Source organism: Scyliorhinus canicula, chromosome 20 (assembly GCF_902713615.1).
Source record: "Scyliorhinus canicula chromosome 20, sScyCan1.1, whole genome shotgun sequence".
Classification (NCBI taxonomy): domain Eukaryota; kingdom Metazoa; phylum Chordata; class Chondrichthyes; order Carcharhiniformes; family Scyliorhinidae; genus Scyliorhinus; species Scyliorhinus canicula.
The window spans coordinates 42,472,321-42,492,842 of record NC_052165.1 but is presented as its reverse complement, the minus strand read 5'-3'; the positions used below and the strand labels follow the sequence as shown (position 1 = coordinate 42,492,842).

At 48.1% G+C, this 20,522-nt stretch overlaps 1 protein-coding gene across 7 annotated transcripts in view; it reads left to right on the top strand.

The window, feature by feature from the left end:
* Positions 1-20,522, top strand: part of LOC119954877 (anoctamin-4) — a 242,162-nt gene that overhangs the window by 123,418 nt on the left and 98,222 nt on the right. For all 7 annotated transcript variants that reach the window (XM_038780486.1, XM_038780489.1, XM_038780490.1 and 4 more), the window contains 2 exons: positions 5,793-5,929; positions 13,198-13,356. In XM_038780486.1, the coding sequence (XP_038636414.1) occupies positions 5,793-5,929; positions 13,198-13,356 (296 nt within the window). The remainder of the gene's footprint in view (positions 1-5,792; positions 5,930-13,197; positions 13,357-20,522) is intronic.

Genomic DNA, 20,522 nt, shown 5'->3' with positions numbered 1-20,522 from the left:
TCCACAAGCAGGTCAGAGGCTGGAATTCCTGCAGCAAGTAAACTCTCCTCTCGACTCCCCAAAGCCTGGCCATCAGCAACAAGGCACCAGCCAAGTGTGATGTGTCTGGATGAGTGCAGCTCCAACCACACACTCATAAAGCTCAACACCATCCAGGACAATGCAGCTCACTTGATTGACATCCCTTCAACAAGCATTCACTCCCTTCACCATCAATGCAGTAGCAGCCACCGACGCAGGAACACTGCAGGAACTCACCAAGGCTCCTTGGGATAAAAAGCTTTTATTACATGTCTTTTATTTTCAATACTCCAGTTCACTTTAACCTTTAATCTAAAACCTGACATTCTATTATTGGTCTCATGACAGTCTGTGTGCAATCTAATGGCCATGCTGCGATGGGAAGTAGCGTGGTCATTGAAAGCCAGGAGACCCTGCTCCCGGGATCTACCCAGCTCGCCATTCCTTGCGAGATCCAATGTGATCTCATGAGACGTTGCAATGTGAATCCTGCCCACAAGTGGTGGGATCACTTTTTGGAAAATCTTGCTTGTTAGAGGGAGACAATTGGCCTCCTTATTTCTGCAGATTCCCAAGGTACCTGACACTTTGGGATTCAACCCCTTCACCTGAGACTGCGGGAGTGACATTCAGCACTGGTCCCCACAAACGGGGACTAGATTGAACAGCACTCTTGGGGTTTTCTCAAAGGGGAAAGGAGGCCCCTAGCTGCATGCCCTTGGGGCAGGGTGGTGCCCTGGCACTGGTGCCACCTGGGCCAGGGTGCCAAGTTGGCATTATGGTGATCGAGCTGGGGTTGTCCAGAGTAGGTGTTTTTTTTGGGGGGGGGGGGCGTGTTGCAAGGACCCTCCCTTTGTGTGTTTGGGCTGGGAGGAGGGGGGGGTGGGTTGTGGAGATCGGGGATTGTTTTGGGGCCCTCGGAGATTGGGATGCCATTTTTAAAATGGTGTTCCAATCCCTCGCTACAATGGGGAATTCCAGCGAGGGGAGCTGCCCACTGTACAAAGCAGGGCTCCCCATTGTAACAAAACTGGGTTTCTGTGCCTCCTCGGCCATCCATTCCTTTTCAGGCCTTTTTATTCAACGCGAGATGCGGGTAGCTATGTGTTTCTTGGCACTGTCAGCGCCGGGAAACGTGCGGCTACATGCATTCGCTAGAGGACTTGGTTCCCTTTTAGGAGAATCGTGCCCAAGATTTTCTTTAATTTTAGCAAGAAAGGTAACAAAAGCATGTTACGTTTCATATGGTACATTAATGTAGCAATGTCCCAAATGACTTGATGAGCAAGCAATAGAAACATTTTAGACGAGGCAACAGAGAGGTTAGTAACGCAGGTTACTGAATCATTTTATTCAAACTTTACTAAGTGATGTTTTTAAATCTATTATTACATATGGATTATGGTAATGAGCATCATTATAAGTATCAATCATCTGCAGGTAAGAGTCAAATTTGTGGGTGTTTTGTTGAATTCTGACTCACTCTGAAGTAATTTTAGCTGAACTGTGCTGTTTCATTTTGCTGATCCTTTGAATTACTTTTTTTAATGTACTCTAAACACTTGCATGGTGAAGATTGAGCAGTGATCATGTTATGGTGTTCAAAATGAAGCAATTCAATCAGCTCAACACCGAGAAAAGTGAATAATCCAGAACAAGGTGATGTAACCTTAGCTAGACCAATTAGGAGAGAAATCAGGAAGCGCCTTGGATGTCTCTGTCTCTATGGATACTATACATTAAAACTCTCTTCAGACTGACTTGGCCCAGCTGGTGATTTTTTTTCTCTCTCAATGCGATGATGTCAAAATTTACCACTTGTATCCATCAATCTTTGGAAGGACATGAGGTGTAAGGGTCTGAACAACATGAACATGTATCACTTCTGAATTAAAAATTACACGGTTCTCCTTGCAATCCATATGAAAAATCTAGCTGCAGAGTTGTTTTACCTCTTGAAGAACTATGGGAGGGATTTCTACACTCCCAGTGGAATGTTTTGCAGAGCCAGCCTGCCACTGGCCGGTGGGAGGATCTTCGGTACCACTGTTGTCAACTGGCCAGTGGTGGGATCTTGAAGGATTCCTGTTGTTTGCACCTTCTGCCGCTAGGGAGACAAGGGTGGCCGATGCTGTGACCAGAAGATCCCATCAGCAGGAATGGTTGGAAAACTCCATCCTTTGTTTACATATGTGATAGATTGCCTCTTCCGAGAGATGTGAAGCATCAACCACGTTGCTGTGGGACTGGATTCACGTGATAGAACCAGGTGAGGAGGGCAGATTTCCTTCCCTGAACGACATGGTAGCTTTATTGAAGCAAACATATTTTCTGAACACCACCTCAAAAGCCCATATGTGGCACTTAAACTCTTGTTCTTTGGATTATTTAGTCCACTGTCGTGACCACTACTTGACCATAATCAGTGATCATGACATTTGGAGAAGTTTTATCTGATAGATCATCTCAGGTTTTTTTTCCCTTGGACTTGGCATAACTTCTAATGGCATTGCATCATCACTGGAATTCTTCCAAGGCATTTGGCATAGGAATCTCCTCTTGTGCTTATTTTTTGCTTTAGTTATTGAACTGCTGACAGCCACCATTCACGATAATGCAGATTGCGTAGTTCATAATTGCCAATGTTTCTGATGATCCTAACTGTAGCTGTCAGCTCTTTGCCTTTCTCCCTGATTATTCAGCATTATGCTTCCATTGTCAGCTAGCAAGACTAATAATTTCTACAAACAATACTTTCCACAAGGAACCGCAACAATACCAGCATTGCAGGATCTCTTATTCAACCCTTGTCACCCTTTTTGTTTTATTTTAATAAATCAGTATGATTCATGTGTATGTGATGAGTGTTAAAATAGATTTTCAGGTCTGCAAAAAGTTTGGATAATTTTGGTAATGGTGTGATCGGCAAACCTCAATTCTCTCTCGGCTAAGAAAGTGGGACTTGGCGGGATTGGTGACTCTCCCAAGATTAGCTTGGAGTCTCCAGGAATTAAAGGATAATATCAGGAGAAAAGTCATCGGGGCACTTGAATTGTTTTTTTTTCTTTGTTGTATCAAATTTGGATGTGGCTGGGAAAAGCTGCCTGAGAGTCCAGCCAGAGAATGAAGAGTTTATATTTCCCAATTAGGAAGCTGGGTCACCATGGCAATATGGGTGTCATGTGACCACTGACTATGCTGGGGGGGGGGGGGGGGGGGTTGTTGGCAGGACCCTGTACATTATGCAAACTGTAAGGAAAGAAAATGGCTGGTTGGCCTTCAATGCAAGGGGGATGGAGTACAGGAATAAAGATCATTTGTTTCAATTGTACAGAGCTTCCAAACCTCAACTTTTGTGCAGTTTTGGGGTCTCTATATAAGGAAGAGTATCCTTGCATTAGCAGTGGTACAGTGAAGGTTCACTACATTGGTACCTGGATGAGAGAATTATCCAGGATAGTATGGGTCCAATTTATCTTTTGGAAGAATGAGACGCGATGGTCATTGCAACGTACAAGTATGTGAAGGAGCTCTTGTAGGGTAGATGTGTGTTTCATTGGTCATAGAATTTTGATTATCGTAGAATTTACAGTGCAGAAGGAGGCCATTCGGCCCATCGAGTCTGCATCGGTTCTTGGAAAGAGCACCCAACCCAAGGTCAACACCTCCACCCTATCCCTATTAACCCAGTAACCCCACCCAACACCAAGGGAAATTTTAAGGGCAATTTATCATGGACAATCCACCTAACCTGCACATCTTTGGACTGTGGGAGGAAACCGGAGCATCCGGAGGAAACCCACGCACGCACGGGGAGGATGTGCAGACTCTGCACAGACAGTGACCCAAGCCGGAATCGAACCTGGGACCCTGGAGCTGAGAAGCAATTGTGCTATCCACAATTCTACCATGCTGCCCAACAATGCAACCGTGCTGCCCGGCCAGAGGGCAGGCAGTCTCTGGATAAGGGGCTGATCACATCAGACTGAGAAGAGTAGAAATTATTTAACTCAAAAAGATTGTGCATCTTTTGGCATTTGATGCTCTGTCATTGAATACATTTATGGTTGAGATAGCCAGATATATCTGTCTCGGGGGATATGGGGAGCAGGTGGGAAAATGAGGTCCATGATCAAGCACAATGGGCTGAATGGTGTACTTTTGTGTTCATTGGGAAATTAAATTCTTGTCATTTTATCTTGAGGAATAGCCATTCTGCTTCAGCAATACAAAACGGTTCTGTTATGTATCTGAGCAACATTCTTACTGGTTAAACGTCGAGATGTGCAGTGACGTCAGCAGAGTGTTTGCGTGGGCTTTGAGAAGATCACCTATCTTGACTGTGTGGGCACCATCTCTTGATAAATCTAATCATATTTTACAAGAATCCAGAGTGTTGGCACCTCCATATCTCTCTGCGGCAGCAAAGAAACGAGTTCTGAGTACCTACCCGCAGGAAGGATAAATTGACTTTGGCAGTGAATAACCGGTAGGTTTACAAGAATGATATTTGGGAGTCCAAGGGTTATATTAGGAGTGTGAGATTACATTATAGTGCTGCATTCTTTGGAAGGGGATCAATTAGTAGTAGGAGAGATAAAAACTATTTCCACTGATTTGGAGAGTCCCGGACGAGGGGACATGGTGGAAAACCTGGAGTAAGTCCTTTTCCAGGGTGAAATTGGGAAACCCTCCCCATACAGGCTGATAAAGTGGTAATCGAAGTTTAGTATTGATAAATTATTAATGGGTAAAAGCATGAAGCAAAGGTGAGCAATGGAGTTAGGCCACCGTCCAGCCAAGATCTCATTTGAATGATGTTTGAGGGACAGAATGATATCCTCCCTATTCGGTATTGTTGCCCCCTCATTTGTTTTGGGTTTCAATAAACTTAACTACTCTCTCTCAGTCCTCACTTAATTCGGTCAGGAAATCTTTCCTGGTGACTGCAAGCTCTTTCCTTGTGAGTTCCTACTAGTTTAGAATTCGAGCTTAAACTCAACAAAGTTTCTCATGCAGACAATTAAATGTTGGAATCGTTGTGAATGTCCCAAGAATCCAGATGGGAAATGCCTGCAGCAAATGTGACTGTTCTCTCTCTCCATTCTCGTCTAGCGATTGCTCATTGTTTTGGATGCTGTGGCCATTTTTCCACGAGTAGGCCCCACGCTTTTGGATTGTTTTGCGAAGGGCTTTGAGCAATGACATTCAAAATATGTCAACAACTTGCATTTAAATCGCACCTTAACATAGGAAAACAGGAACAGAAACCAGGAGTCGCATGAGATGTTAGGCTCGTGGCTTGGTCAAAGGTTGTGAGAATCAAATTAAGGGAATTCCAGAGCTGGAGGCCAAGCCAGCTGAAGATTATGGTTGGCATTTAAGTGATTTAAAAACTTAGCTGTCAAGCCAGTGGAAGTCTAGATGATTTAAATTTGGAGAGTTCATGAACAATAGCCCAGTATTGAGCAATGTCTGGTCATTCTTGAGACATTTATCAACACTTTGCTCAAGGGAATGAGGATATTACTGAACAAGATTCCTGTACCTGCTTCTGTAGCATCTGCCCTTTTTTTAAAATAGTGGAACATCATACAAAGATGTTGCAGGCGGTTATTAGCTCTGATCTTTTGGCTCCTTTTCAGTGTTTGCACTGAGACTACAAGATTTGACCTTGCCTATCAAAATTTGGAACCCCTCTTCTGGATTATTTGTTCAGTTTGCACGCCATCTCTTTTTTTGTGATTCGTCTTGCTAAATGTCTGTTTCAGGGACTCGAGATGTAAATATTTACCTGGGTGAATCTGAGGGGAGGAACAGTCCTTCGAAAGATGATGACTCCTTGCTTCATCCTGGCAATTTAACCAGCACATCAGATGAAGCAAGTAGACTGGAAATGGGTGTCGAGGTAAGAAACGTTTGCCACACTTTTGGTGCTGAATGTTATAATCAAGAGGCACAATTTTGAAATGTAAGTCTTCAAATAAATTGAATTCTACGAGTTGCTGATTAAAGTTGTCATTACTAGTGTCTAATGCTTCATAAATCTGGAATGGGAAGTAAAGGATAAAAGCTAATTTTTTTTTTTTGGCACTGCTGTTATTTTAGCACAAACGAGCAAAGTCTGCAAGAACATTGACCGGGATTTGGGAAAATGTTTGCAAATCACCAAAGCCTAAGTTTGAAAGAGTTGTGCTCCCAACTTATTACTGTTTTGATGTTCTACTTGCTGTAGCAGTGTGACACGATGCCTTAACCATGTCCTTGGCATCCATGACAGACACAAGTGACCATTCAAATTTCCGATAACTTGGCAGGATAATTATTCGGCCCGCCCTTTATTTCTACATTAACATTTGAGAAAAAGTTTGGGCTAATGGAAGTTCACTTTTTTTTTTGTACAATGCCTAGAGTTTGGTAAAGTTGGGCTTGTCAAATCCACTTGAAAGGAGTGAATTGTGCCTTTTAATGTTGGATCCAAATCCTGGAATTCTCATCTGGACAGCCCTGCATGTATCCTGAGCAAGTAAAGGATGGGTAACATGCTGGTCTTGCCAATGGTACCCACATAGCTGGAATGGTAATTTAACAAAACCAGCTTTTCTTGTTTTTTAATTCATTCATGGGATGTGAGCATTGCTGCCTAGGCCAGCATTTATTGCCCTTTGTGGTGGTGGTGAGTTACCTTAAAGCAATGCTGAAATGCACCCACAGTTCTGTAAGGGAGGGAGTTCCAGAATTTTGACCCAGCATCAGGGAAGGGGCAATGATGTATTTTCAAGTCAGGATGGTGAGTGATTTGGAGGTGGAACCTCCAGGTTGTGGTAGCTGCTGCCCTTGTCCTTCTAGATGGCAGCAGTCATGGGTTTGGCACCTGTCTTGGGAGACTTTGTGACTTTCTAGTCATGTGTCAAACAGGAGTTAATAAAGTTGGAGAAAGCAGCTTAAATACTGGGGCATGAATACAAAGACTTTGGTGGTGGTTCTTAAATTAGTTATCTAACTTGGTTCCATCAAAATTTTATGAATGTGTTTCTGAGATTGGGGTGGCAAGAACTTCACCATTAAATCCATAAGTCTCATTGTGAGTCAGTAAGTGCATTGGAGTGGGATTTTTCCATTCGCTGCCATTCATTGTAAATATGGATTTTTATCTGGACTATCTGCCACAAAACCCATTACAAGCCAGAAACAACTTAATGGACGGGTTGCTGATTGCATCATTTTGGATACCTGATGCAGCAGTGCTGCTGTTTAAATTTAAAAATGTAGTAGCCACCATTGAAATCTCTGCGAGGGACCTTGATTATGCAGTGGGTTAGACACTGGCTTTTTGACTTCAGAATCAAACTCTGGGATCTAGGCAAGCTACCAGACCGAAGGTGAAAGGGACATGGCCAGTCAACCCAGTTCCAATCGGGCTGTGGGCTCGACAGCACAAAGTGCCCTCCATTTGGTTTCCATTGACCGCTTCCACCCCACTCGGGCAGGCTGAAGGATCGCTGGTGTGAGATGAGGGTGCTGCTGAAGGTTGATTTGAGGCAAGTTGCTGGGACAGAATTTTGTGCTAATACTGAAAGTCTGAGATACAAAAGGTTTGCTTCCTCCCCCCCCCCCCCCCCCCCCCCCCCAACCAGCTCCAACATCCCTCCTCCCTTGTCCTTTTATGAGCTTAAGAAATAATGACACGCACTCTTAACACTGGACTAAACAATCTCATCTCCTGTGTGAGTGATGACACAGAATATCAGTGCATATTGTTTCAGAAGCCCAGTACAGTCTGTGATTCCTGCAGTATTGGAATACGAAGAACCATACTTGCTGCAAAAGGGGAGAATAGCATAATCTTTTCCCTGAGATTTTTTTAACCAAATGGCATGAATCTGTCACTGCTGCTTAACCGACCTGCCTGTCAGTGGAAGCATTGTTTTTCCCCTCCCTATATCCCTTCATGAATTAATGGCGGTGCATTTCAACAAACGGGATAATAAAATCAATTGAACGAGAAAGTTGGAGGCCAATGTGAGTTCCTAGGAAGGCTGTGAAGGCCTTGGGTGTGGTGATATGATTTGCATAGCTGTCTGCCATTGGTGCAGAACACTGGCTTACCATTGGCCCTGGTCGGTCATGTGCCTCTCGACCGATTGGTTGAGACCAGTCGCGACGGCTCCCCGATTGGTCAAGAGGCTGAGTTAACCCCACCTCAGAGCGAGGTATAAATACCCAGAACGCCTGGCGGTCGTCCATTCACTGTAGTCGACCGCAGGGCTAACTTCTAGCTTATTAAAGCCTAACTTGTGTACAACAACTCGTCTCGCGTTCGATTGATGGCTCATCAATTTAATAAGCTAGAATTTTGAAGATGGAGTTCCGGATCAAGCCCGAATGCCTCCGCATCAGCCCGCAAACTCAGAACGCTTCAAAAATCTTTAAACATTGGCTGGCATGTCTCGATGGATACCTGGCGTCTGCAAACAGCCCCCCCACCATGGCACAGAAGCTTCACATCCTCCATTCCAGCGTGGGTATGGCGGCCTACGCGATGATTGCTGAGGTAAAGGATTACGATGCGGCCATGCTTAAGCTGAATGGACAGTTTCTTAAACCGGTAAACAGAGTATTCGCCCGACATCTGCTGGCTACCAGACAACAGCCCCCCGGTGAGTCATTAGACGATTTTTACCAGGCCCTCGCTGTCCTGGGGAGGAATTGCTCCTGCCTCCAAGTTTCCGCCACGGAGAACATGGAACTTCTGATTAGAGATGCTTACGTGGCTGGGATGCAGTCTGCCGCTATCCGCCAGCGGATGCTGGAGAAAGACTACCTCAGCCTAACTGAGGAACGGACTCTCTCCACCTCCCTGGAGGTCGCCCATTTAAACGCCTGCGCCTATGTCCCCAGCCGTGCTGCAGCGCCCTGGGCCTCCTGGCACGCTCCCCCACTGCCATCCGCCGCTCCCGACCCACCTCAGGCCACATCGGTCGCTGCTGTACCGCGCAGCGACCGGGGATTCCCCCCCCCCCCCCCCCCCCCGGGCCCTTGTGGGCCCTTCCAGTACACTGCACCAATCTCTCTCCCCGGGCCCCTGCGCCTGGCCTGCGCGCCTCCCCCTCTCTTCCGGGCACTCCCAGCGCACCGCGCAACTCTCGCCTGCGCGCCTCCCCCTCTCCTCCGGGCCCTTCCAACGCACCGTGCAAATCTCTTCCCCCGGTCCCTGCATCTGGCCTGCGCGCCTCTCTGCCCCTGCTCTCAGCCGCTCCGATCAGCCCACCGGCACTGCTAACCCCGCCCCCACCAACCACGAGGGTCCCGCGGGCGCTGCCATCTTGGGCCCTGGACGCCGCCATCTTGGGATGCCGACTCCACGTGCGGGTCCTGGGCGCCGCCATCTTGGGACCCCGACTCCACGTGCGGATCCTGGGCACCACCATCCTGGACTGGCACCCAAGGTTCTACCAGCAACTATTCGGCTGACGACGACGACGATGGTTCTTCTCCACGGCTCGCGGCCATTCAACTCGACCAGTTACGGCCACGTACGCTCGCCAAAACAACGACGCTGATCCACCTCAACGGCCACGAGACGGGCTGCCTGCTGGACACCGGGAGCACGGAAAGCTTCATTCACCCTGCCACGGTAAGACGCTGCGCGCTCCCTGTCCATCCTGTAAAACACAAAATTAGCCTCAGGTTCGCACTCCATCCGCATCACCGGGTACTGCATCGCGGACCTCACGGTCCAAGGGAAGGTTTTTAAAAATTACAAACTCCTTGTCCTCCCTGACCTTTGCGCACCGGCACTCCTAGGACTGGACTTCCAGTGCAACCTGCAGAGCTTAATCTTCCAATTCGGCGGGCCTATACCCCCCCTCACTGTCTGCAGCCTTGCGTCCCTCAAAGTGGACCCCCCCCTCCTTGTTTGCTAATCTCACCCCCCGATTGCAAACCCATCGCGACACGGAGCAGATGGTACAGCGCCCAGGACCGGACCTTCTTCAGGTCCGACGTCCAGAGGTTGCTGAAGGAAGGGGTCATCGAGGGCAGCAACAGTCCCTGGCGAGCCCAAGTGCTGGTGGTCCGGACTGGGGAGAAAAACCGGATGGTCATCGACTATAGCCAGACCATCAACCGGTTTACGCAACTGGACGCGTATCCTCTCTCCCGTATTTCTGCCATGGTAAACGATATCGCGAAATACAAAGTCTTCTCCACTGTGGACCTTAAGTCCGCTTATCACCAACTCCCCATCCGCGCGAGTGACCGCAAGTACACCGCGTTCGAGGCTGATGGGCGCCTCTACCACTTCCTTAGGGTTCCATTCGGTGTCACAAATGGGGTCTCGGTCTTCCAACGGGAGATGGACCGAATGGTCGACAAGTACGGATTACGGGCTACCTTCCCTTATCTCGATAATGTCACCATCTGCGGCCACGACCAGCAGGACCATGACGCCAACCTCTGAAAATTCCTCCAAACCGCAAAACTCCTTAACCTCACTTACAATAAGGATAAGTGTGTTTAGCACCGACTGTCTAGCCATCCTCGGCTGCGTAACGGAGTGATAGGCCCCGACCCCGAACGCATGCACCCCCTGATGGAACTCCATCTCCCCAAAACCCTCACATCCCTCAAACGCTGCCTGGGTTTCTTCGCTTACTACGCCCAATGGGTTCCCAATTACGCCGACAAGGCCCGTCCCCTCATTCAAACCACGACCTTCCCGCCGTCGACGAGAGGCCTGCCAGGCCTTTAGCCGCATCAAAGCGGCCACGATGCGCGCCATCGACGAGTCCCTCCCCTTCCAGGTCGAGAGCGACGCATCAGAAGTAGCTCTAGCGGCCACCCTGAACCATGCGGGCAGACCCGTGGCCTTCTTCTCCAGAACCCTCCAGGCTTCCGAACTCCGCCACTCCTGTGGAAAAGGAAGCCCAGGCCATAGTCGAAGCCGTGCGACATTGGAGGCACTATTTGGCCAGCAGGAAGTTTACCCTCCTCACTGACCAACAGTCAGTGGCCTTCATGTTTGATAATGTACAGAGGGGCAAGATTAAGAATGACAAGATCTTACGGTGGCGGATCGAGTTGTCCACGTACAACTGAGATCTTGTATCATCCTGGGAAGCTCAATGAGCCTCCTGATGCCCTGTCCCGCGGTGCCAGCGCGCAGATGGCCCGCCTCCGCTCCCTCCACGTGGACCTCTGCCATCCAGGGGTGACCCGTTTCTACCATTTAATTAAGGCCCGCAACCTGCCTTTCTCCATCGAGGAAGTCAGGACAGTAACCCGTGACTGCCACATCTGCGCAGAGTGCAAACCGCACTTCTACCGCCCCAAGCGCGCACATCTGATCAAAGCATCCCGCCCCTTCGAACGTCTCAGCATTGACTTCAAGGGGCCCCTTCCCTCTAACAACCGCAACATTTACTTCCTGGCGGTTATCGACGAATACTCCCGCTTCCCCTTCGCCATTCCCTGTCCTGACATGACCACATCGACCGTCATTAAGGCCCTACTCTCCATCTTCTCACTGTTCGGCTACCCCGCGTACATACACAGCGATCGGGGGTCCTCATTTATGAGCGACGAGCTGCGTCAATTCCTGCTCAACAGGGGCATCGCCTCTAGCAGGGCGACCAGCTATAACCCTCGGGGTAACGGACAGGTCGAGCAGGAGAATGGTACCATCTGGAAGACCATACTACTGGGTCTCTGGTCCAGAAATCTCCCTATTTCCCGATGGCAAGAGGTGATCCCCGATGCCCTACACTCTATCCGCTCACTCCTCTGTACCGCAACTAATCAGACACCTCGTGAACGTAGTCTTGTTTTCCCCAGGAAGTCATCCTCCGGATCCCCTCTCCTGACGTGGCTGGTCACCCCCGGGCCCATCTTGCTCCGGAAGCATGTGCGGGTGCACAAGTCCGACCCGTTGGTGGAGCATGTCCAGTTACTCCACGCGTACAGTACACGTACGTGGAGTACCCCGACGGTCGGTAGGACACAGTCTCCCTCCGGGACCTGGCACCCGCCGGCGTGCGGCCCCCCCCCCCCCCCCCCCCCCTTCACCACAGACCACCCCTTCCCCATCCATGGCGTCTCCACAGCCAGCTCGGGTGACGGAGACTGTTCAAGGACCATCGCTACCGGACTCCAGGATATCAGCGGAACCACCACCATCGGCTGAACCAACGTCACCAACTCCACTGCGGCGGTCTGCCAGGACGTCACAGGCAGCGAAAAGGCTGATCGAGTCTATTTAATTTTTCCACAACTCCATGGACCTTGTATGGACAATATGTACTATTGTTAATTGTCTGGGCCTGTGGGAAGCCAAAATGTTTCTCCCTTTTCTGGCTGCTACTCATACCACCCCCCCCCCCCCCCCCCCCCCCCGGGCTTCTTTCTCCGCAAGGGGTGAATGTGGTGGTATGATTTGCATAGCTGTCTGCCATTGGTGCAGAACACTGGCTTACCATTGGCCCTGGTCGGTCATGTGCCTCTCAACCGATTGGTTGAGACCAGTCATGTGACGGCTTCCCGATTGGTCGAGTGGCTGAGTTAACCCTGCCTCAGAGCAAGGTATAAATACCCAGAATGCCCGGCGGTCGTCCATTCATTGTAGTCGACCGCAAGGCTATCTTCTAGCTTATTAAGGCCTAACTTTTGTACAGCAACTCATCTCGCGTTCGATTGATGGCTCATCATTGGGTGTTGAGGGGATTTATTGGCATCCTCCTGAGCATGAGGGACTTCACTTCACTTCTGTGGAGAGACTGAATAATTTCCTATCAAGAGCAGAGAAGGTTAAGGCTGGATTAAAATGAAGCGTGAAATGGTGAAGCATTTTGACCAATGCCTATCTGGCAGAAAGGCTGCTACCCAGAGCACCCTGATTTAAGGTAATTGGCAAAAGATCAGGAGGGAGTTGAGGTGTTTTTTTTTAAGTGGCAAATTGTTATGATCAGCAATGTGCTGCCCTAAAGGGCAGTAGAAGCATATTCAATAACTTTCAAAAAGGGAATTTGATAAACACTGGAGAGACGTTAGCAGGGCTGTGGAAAAAGAGGGTGGAGAGCTTAACGGAATAGATTTTTAAGGAGCTGGCATAGGCACAGTAGGCTCAATGGTCTCCTATATTGAAAGACACTATGTGGACACTTGCTTTTTCCTCTGTAGGAAGCTGCAGATAGAAATAAAGGAAATGGACTGTTCTTCAGAGATGGGAAGTGTCGGATTGATTACATCCTTGTTTACAGAAAATCTAACATACAAGCAGAAAAACGTGAGGTGTTTGAGAGAAACTTGAGAGCTGAAGGATTGAACATTGAAAAAGAGGTAGGTCTGACTTTGCTTTTATATAAACAAATGGTTTAGTTCTTGCCTTAACAATCAGTTTGCTTTAGCAGTCTCCCAGGTGGATCCCAGATAACCAGATCTCAGATAACCCAGATGACCCCGATCGTTTGGGCGTAACTTTTGAGTACAATTCTCCCCAAAAATTCCCTAAGTTAGTTTGCGCCGTTTTTTTCTGCTGGCAAGTTCCTCACCGCCGTTCAATGACTTAGTAACTTTTTTGGGCCCTGGGGCGTTTCTCCCTGGTTCTGGATAACTTGATTAGGAACAGGAGAGGTTAATTTATCCCCTTGAGTTGTTCTGCGGTTTTTTAAAAATCCTTTCATGGGCCAGTATTTGTTGTCCACCCCTAATTGCCCTTAAACTGGGAAACGTATCAGCCATTTCCGGCAAATAAGAGTTACCACATTGCTGTGGGTCTGGGGTCACATATAGGCCAGACAAGGTAAGGATGGCAGATTTCCTTCCCAAAGGATGTTACTGAACCAGGCGGGTATTCTAGATTTTATTAATTGAATTTAAATTCCACCAGCTGCTGTGGGGCAGCACGGTAGCATTGTCGATAGCACAATTGCTTCATAGCTCCAGGGTCCCTGGTTCGATTCCCGGCTTGTTCACTGTCTGTGCAGAGTCTGCGCATCCTCCCCGTGTGTGCGTGGGTTTCCTCCGGGTGCTCCGGTTTCCTGCCACAGTCCAAAGATGTGCAGGTTAGGTGGATTGGCCATGATAAATTGCCCTTAGTGTCCAGAATTGCCCTTGGTGTTGGGTGGGGTTATGGGGATAGGGTGGAGGTGTTGACCTTAGGTAGGGTGCTCTTTCCAAGAGCCGGTGCAGACTCGATGGGCCGAATGGCCTCCTTCTGCACTGTAAATTCTATGATATGATAAGCCATGTCCCCAGCATTATTCTGGGCCTTAGTAATAATGTCACTGACCTATTAATCCAATGTCACGGACTCCACTATTTTGATTTAGATGTGGTTAATCTGAACCCCATCAATCACCCTTGGTTCTGTAATCTTTATATATCCTTGCCTAACAAAAAGCTCAGTGTGGAATTTTGACAAAATGCCATCTCTGGTGGAAAAAGTGGAGGGCAACCTGCTGGCTTTTCCCATTGTATTTCTAAACACCAGAAGAAAATGGAAAGACGGGTCCCACAATGTCATGCTGGTAGGGTAGGCTCATGGAGTTTTTAAACGATCAGGGTGCCAATAAATAAATAAAAATAATCCCCCCCCCTTCCAGGCCTGTCCCTCCCTCGCCCCTTGGGGAATGGACTCGCCTGTGTGTCTCCTGCAGGTTCCCATCACCAGGTGCACGTCGTGGGGAATTGCCATAATCCAAGCTGATGTGAATGTACAATTTAACAGGGGTGGAGGTGGGGGATGGCTGCTAATATCTAATAGGGATCCCGATCTTTGCATTCCAGTTAAGTCATTGGCAGGGGATGGGGACAATCGATCGGGGAATTCCCGTTGGCATATAAGCCACCTTGGGACTCCTACATGTCTGCATATTAGAGTGAGACAGCTAGTTTTACACTAATGTGTACCTGAGGCTTTGGGATTCAATCCCTTTGCCTTGGGGACAGGCTGGGTTCCCACAAACGGGGACCAGACGGAATGTCACCTATAGGCTGCCGGGGGGTTTGGCCCACAGCTGCATGCCCTTTGGCAGGGTGGTGCCCTGGGCACCCTGGTGATGCCAGGCTGGCACTGCAAAGGGGGCATTTGCATGCACTCAATCCAGCCAGACTTGTCTGCTGTGGGTGTTGGGGATTGGTGGGGGGCTGAAGGACCCTCTCGTGTTGTGTTTTGGGTGGGGGGAGGACGGGGACTTTTTGGGGGCTTTGGAGATTGGGATGCCATTTAAAAGTCATGTCCCGGAGTTCCAGTGAGCTATGGTCCCTGTTTAGGACCCTTTTTATTCAAAGCGATTTGCGTTCCTGAGTGTGCTGGGAAACACTCGGCTAAATGCGCTCACTCGAGAACTTTGTTCCCTTTTGAGAAGATCATGCTCCGTGTCCCCAATGGCCTAGCTCTAATATTATGTTATTGCTTCCTTCGATCCTTCCAGTGCTCTCTGTGCTTCAATGTGCTCCATCTATGCTGGCCACAGGTCAAATGCACAGAGATATCCTTTTGGGATTTAATAAAGTAATGTTTTGGCAGATCTTTGCCACCATAGCTAAGTGAATGCATCAGACTCCATAGCATAGATTGTGCGTGACTTGTGGAACCTCTTTCAATCTTTTTCTCATGGAAAATTCTTCCATTATTCTAACTTAATTTAAACGGAAAAGTACCTTTTCACAGATTTTCTTAGATGAGATATATGACCATTGGTCTTGTTCTCTCTCTCTTGACTGCTCTAGATACATGCTCTGAATACAAACATAAGAAAAAAACATTTAAAAAAAATATTCCATACATGTATGGCCTCATGCAAAACACCCCCCCCCCCCCCCCCCCTCTCTCATCACCAGGCTCTCTGTCATGCGTTCTTAAAGTTACTACTTTTTGTTGCAGTTTCTTTTAATCTAACTCATTCTCCCCTCCTTTCAGTTCCGACAAAGTGTCAAAGACTCAAAACGTGTTTCTCTCCTGATGGATACTGCCAGAGCTCCTGAGTATTTCCAGCTTCCTCTGTTCTTGTTTCAGATTCCAGTAGCCGCAGTATGTTGCTTATTTTGTTGTTGGTCTGTTCCTTTTAGAAGCAACCTCTCTGAATGACGGGGTTATAAAATATGCAGCACTCTGTAAAGAGTCTTCACACACTGCATGAGGATTTCTTGGGCTTTGAAATCAGTTGATGAATAGCCGGTTTGGCTAATTGAGCGGATTCTGCAAATATTACAATTGAGGATCAAAGATTTGGGGGGGGGGGGGGGGGCGATTCTCCCAAATGGAGCCCAAGTGTTCGCGCTGTCGTGCGACGGTGTGAAACGGGCCCGGGAACGACCTATTCTGTCCCCCACAGGGGGCCAGCACGCGCGCCCCCTCCACCCCCCCACAGGCCTGCCCCTCGAATGCAGAGTTCCCGCCGGCAGCGACCAGGGGTGAACGGCGCCGGCAGGACTCTGTCGTATCCGCTCGGCCCATCCGGGCTGGAGAATCAGCGGCCACGCCGGCGCAAATAGCGCCAATTCTCCGCACCTCGAAGAATCGTGTGCCGGCGTCGTGGCACGGTTGCGGCGATTCTCCAGCCCGGCGCAGGGCTCGGAGAATCGCCCCCTAGCATTTTTTTAAATTCAAGCCACCCTGCTCCCCAGAACTCTGCTCACAATCATCAGCCTGACTCCTAGATTTGGAAGATGATGGATATCTCACATCTGGATTCTGGATTTTGCAAGTTGACGTGTACGATCATTTTCCTGGGCATTGCTGACTGTGTTTGTGCTAAGTAGCTGCAGGTTGTATATTTGTGCTTAACTCCAGCTCCATGTAGTCATTTGTAATGAGCTCTGTGGAGAAAAGATTGAGTCTGCCATCCTCGTAGAGCAATCCATCAGTCATCTCGAGAACGTAGGAAGATATGGTGACTTATTCGATATCTGGAAAATCGGCTGATGCCCAAAGAAAGACTGTCACTGGAAAAAATGGTTGCTGTCGTTTTCAAAGATGCAAGAATATTTTGAATTAGTGACTCCTTTTTGTTTGTTTTTCTTTCATACCTGCCTCTGATTATACCTCGTGTGTGGGTGGGTGGGGGGGGTCAATATTGATTTGGGTCAGTAGTGTAGATGCTTCGCATACCCATTGAACAATGTTTTCCCTTCATATTCTTTATTAAAGGGACTAGAAGGAATAGATACTGAGGTGGTTTTCCTCTGGCTGGGGAATCTAGACGGGCGCAACCTCCAGATCAGGGCTCCATTATTTAGGGCTGAAATGATGCAAAATTACTTCACTCTAAACGGTTGCAAGTCTTTGGAATTCTTGAATCCAGTGGGTTGTGGGTGCTTCCATCATCAATTTTATATTCAAGGCTTGAGATACAGATTTTTGATTTTGTAGGGAATTGAAGGATACAGGGAGTGGGCAGGAGTTGGGATTAAGAGGAGCATTATTAGAATGGCAACCTGTAGCTAGTGGAGTGCCACAGATATCTGTGCTGGAGCCACAATTATTTCCAGTATATGTGAATGGTTTGGACTATGAGTGAATGTACTATTGCCAAGTTTGATACAAAAATGGAGAAGAAGCCAAGCAGTGAGGATGACCTAGTCTACCGAGGGCTACAGACTGGTGAAGTGAAACTGGGCAAAAACTTGCCAGATGGAATAAAATGTGAAGTCGTGCACTTTGGTAGGAAGAATAAAGGAGCTGAATATTTCAATGGAGAAAGACTGCAGAAATCATGCAGCTAAGAGGGATTTGGGCATCCTAGTGCATAAATCACAAAAAAAATCTTGAATGAGAGTTCAGGATAATAGGGTAGGCAGATGGAACTTTTGCCCACTGAGTCTGCACCGGCCCTTGGAAAGAGCACCCTCCACCCTAACCGAGTAATCCAACCTTTTGGGACATTGAGGACAATTTAGCTTCACCAATCCACCTAACCACATCTTTGGACTGTGGGAGAAACCGGAGCACCCGGAGGAAACCCACACGTACACGGCGAGAACTCCACATAGACAGTGACCCAAGCCAGGAATTGAACCTGGGACCCTGGAGCTGTGTGCCTGGAATATTGGCCTTTTATTTAAGGTAATGAAATGTAAAAATGAACTAATAAAAGTCACTAGTTCGACCACATCTGGAATACTATGAACAGTTTTGTTCCCCTTACCCAAGGAAAGAAATACTGGCATGGAGATACTCCAGAGCAGTTCATCAGGTTGATCCCAAGTATGGAGGGATTTTTTCAAGTAGACTGGGCCTGTACTCATTGGATTTTAGAAGAATGAGAGGCAAACTTATTGAGATATATATAGGATTCTCGGGGCTTGACAGGATAGATGCTGCAAGGTTGTTTCCCCTTGTGGGCGAGTCTAGGGTCGAGGAGCATAATATCAGAGAAGTGGTTGCCCATATTAACACGAGATGAGGAATTTCTTCTCTCTAGTGTAGAGGCTGGGTCGTTAAGTATGTTCAAGGCTGAGATAGACAGATTTTTATCTGTAAGAGAATCGAGGGTAATGAGGTAAGCTGGAAAAGTGGAGTTGAGGATTATCAGATCTCATTAATTGGCAGGGCAGCTCTGATGGCCTACTTCTGCTGCTAAGATCTGTGGCTAAATGGCCTACTCTTATTTCTTTGTTACTTGTTGAAATGGAATAGGGAAGGCTTTAGAGTGCCGCGTCAATATTCGAATGAGCAGAAGCAACCCCTTGAATGTGCTCTGCCAGTTAATTGGGTCATGGTTGATCTGATGGTGACCTCCAATCTGTATCCTGCCCAACCCCGATAACCTATAACCCCTTGCTTGCCAACAATCTAACCCTCCCTGTGATAAATGATCTTTTAATTACTTTTTTTTAACCTGCATACTAGCCTTGAGGTTCTGACCATACCACTGCTTTCCAAATGCTGCACTATGAAATCCTTGATAAAGGACTGTAGCACCTTCCCTACTACCGGCATTACATAGATACATAGAACATACAGTGCAGAAGGAGGCCATTCGGCCCATCGAGTCTGCACCGACCCACTTAAGCCCTCACTTCCACCCTACCCCATAACCCAATAACCCCTCTGTGGTGGTATGATTAACATAGCTGCCTGCCATTGGTGCAGAACACCGGCTTGCCATTGGCCCTGGTCGGTCATATGCCTCTCGACCGATTGGTTGAGACCAGTCATGTGACGGCTCCCCGATTGGTCGAGAGGCTGAGTTAACCCCGCCTCCAGGGCGAGGTATAAATACCCAGTACGCCCAGCGGTCATCCATTTACTGTAGTTGACCGCAGGGCTAACATCTAGCTTATTAAAGCCTTACTTTTGTACAGCAACTCGCCTCGCGTTCAATTGATGGTTCGTCACCCTCCCTAAGCTTTGTGGACACGTGGACAATTTTGAAGGGCCAATCCACCTGATCTGCGTGGCTTTAGACTGGGGAACGAAACCCACGCAGTCATGGGGAGAACGTGCAGACTCCGTACAGACAGTGACCCAGTGCGGAATCGAACCTGGGACCCGGGTGCTGTGAAGTCACAGTGCTAGCCACTTGTGCTATCGTGCCATGCATTAGGCTCACTTGTCTACAGTTCCCTGTTTTCTTTCCTCCCTTTTTGAGTAGCAGGGTTATATTAGCTACCTTCCAATCTGTCAGAACCATTCCAGAGTTCTGAGAATTTTGGAAAATGACCCCCATCTTTTTGTAGCCTGCTCGTCGTCCTCACAATTCACTTTCCTACCTATCTTTTGTGTCATCAGCAAATTTGGCAACCGTTCTTTCATCTTAGTCATTTTATATAAATTGTGAGCAGTTGAGGTCCCAGCACCTCATTTATCGCACATTGTCAACCTGAAAAAGGCCGGTTTATACCAACTCTGCTTCCTGCCAGCCAGCCAATCATCTTTCCATGCTAATATGTTGCCCCTATACCGTGAGATTTTATTTTCTGCAATAACCTTTTGTGGCACTTTATGAAAAGCCTCTGAAAATCATTTAATCTCTTGAATGTTACTAGTAAGGTCAATATTCATTGCCCATTATTAATTGTCCTTGATGCTGGTGGTGAGCTGCCATCCTGAACTTCTGGAGTCTCTTGGCGTAGGTGTACACAGTGCTGTTCGGGAGGGAGTCCCAGTATTTTAACCCAGTGACCATGAAGGGATGGTGATCTATTTCCAAGTCAGGATGCTGAGTGGCTTGGAGGGTGTGGTGAATGTTATATGGGACTGTAGGATACTCTTAATCGGCAAGGGGTGGGATTTTGTTTAGACTTCTTGAGTTGGCAGCAATGCACTATTGGCCTGTGCTGTAAATCCTGGGGCGGGATTCTCCGACCGCTGGGCCGGAGACGCAAATCCCGCCTGACGTCGGCTGCCGGATTCTCCGGCACCGGTTTTTCATTGGGGTCGGGAATCTCAACGAGCCGGTCAGGGACCGTTGGCAATGGCCCTCCCCGGCAATTCTCTGTTCCGCGATGGGCAGAGTGGCCGCCCGTTTTGGACCAGTCCCGCCAGCGTAAATAAAACC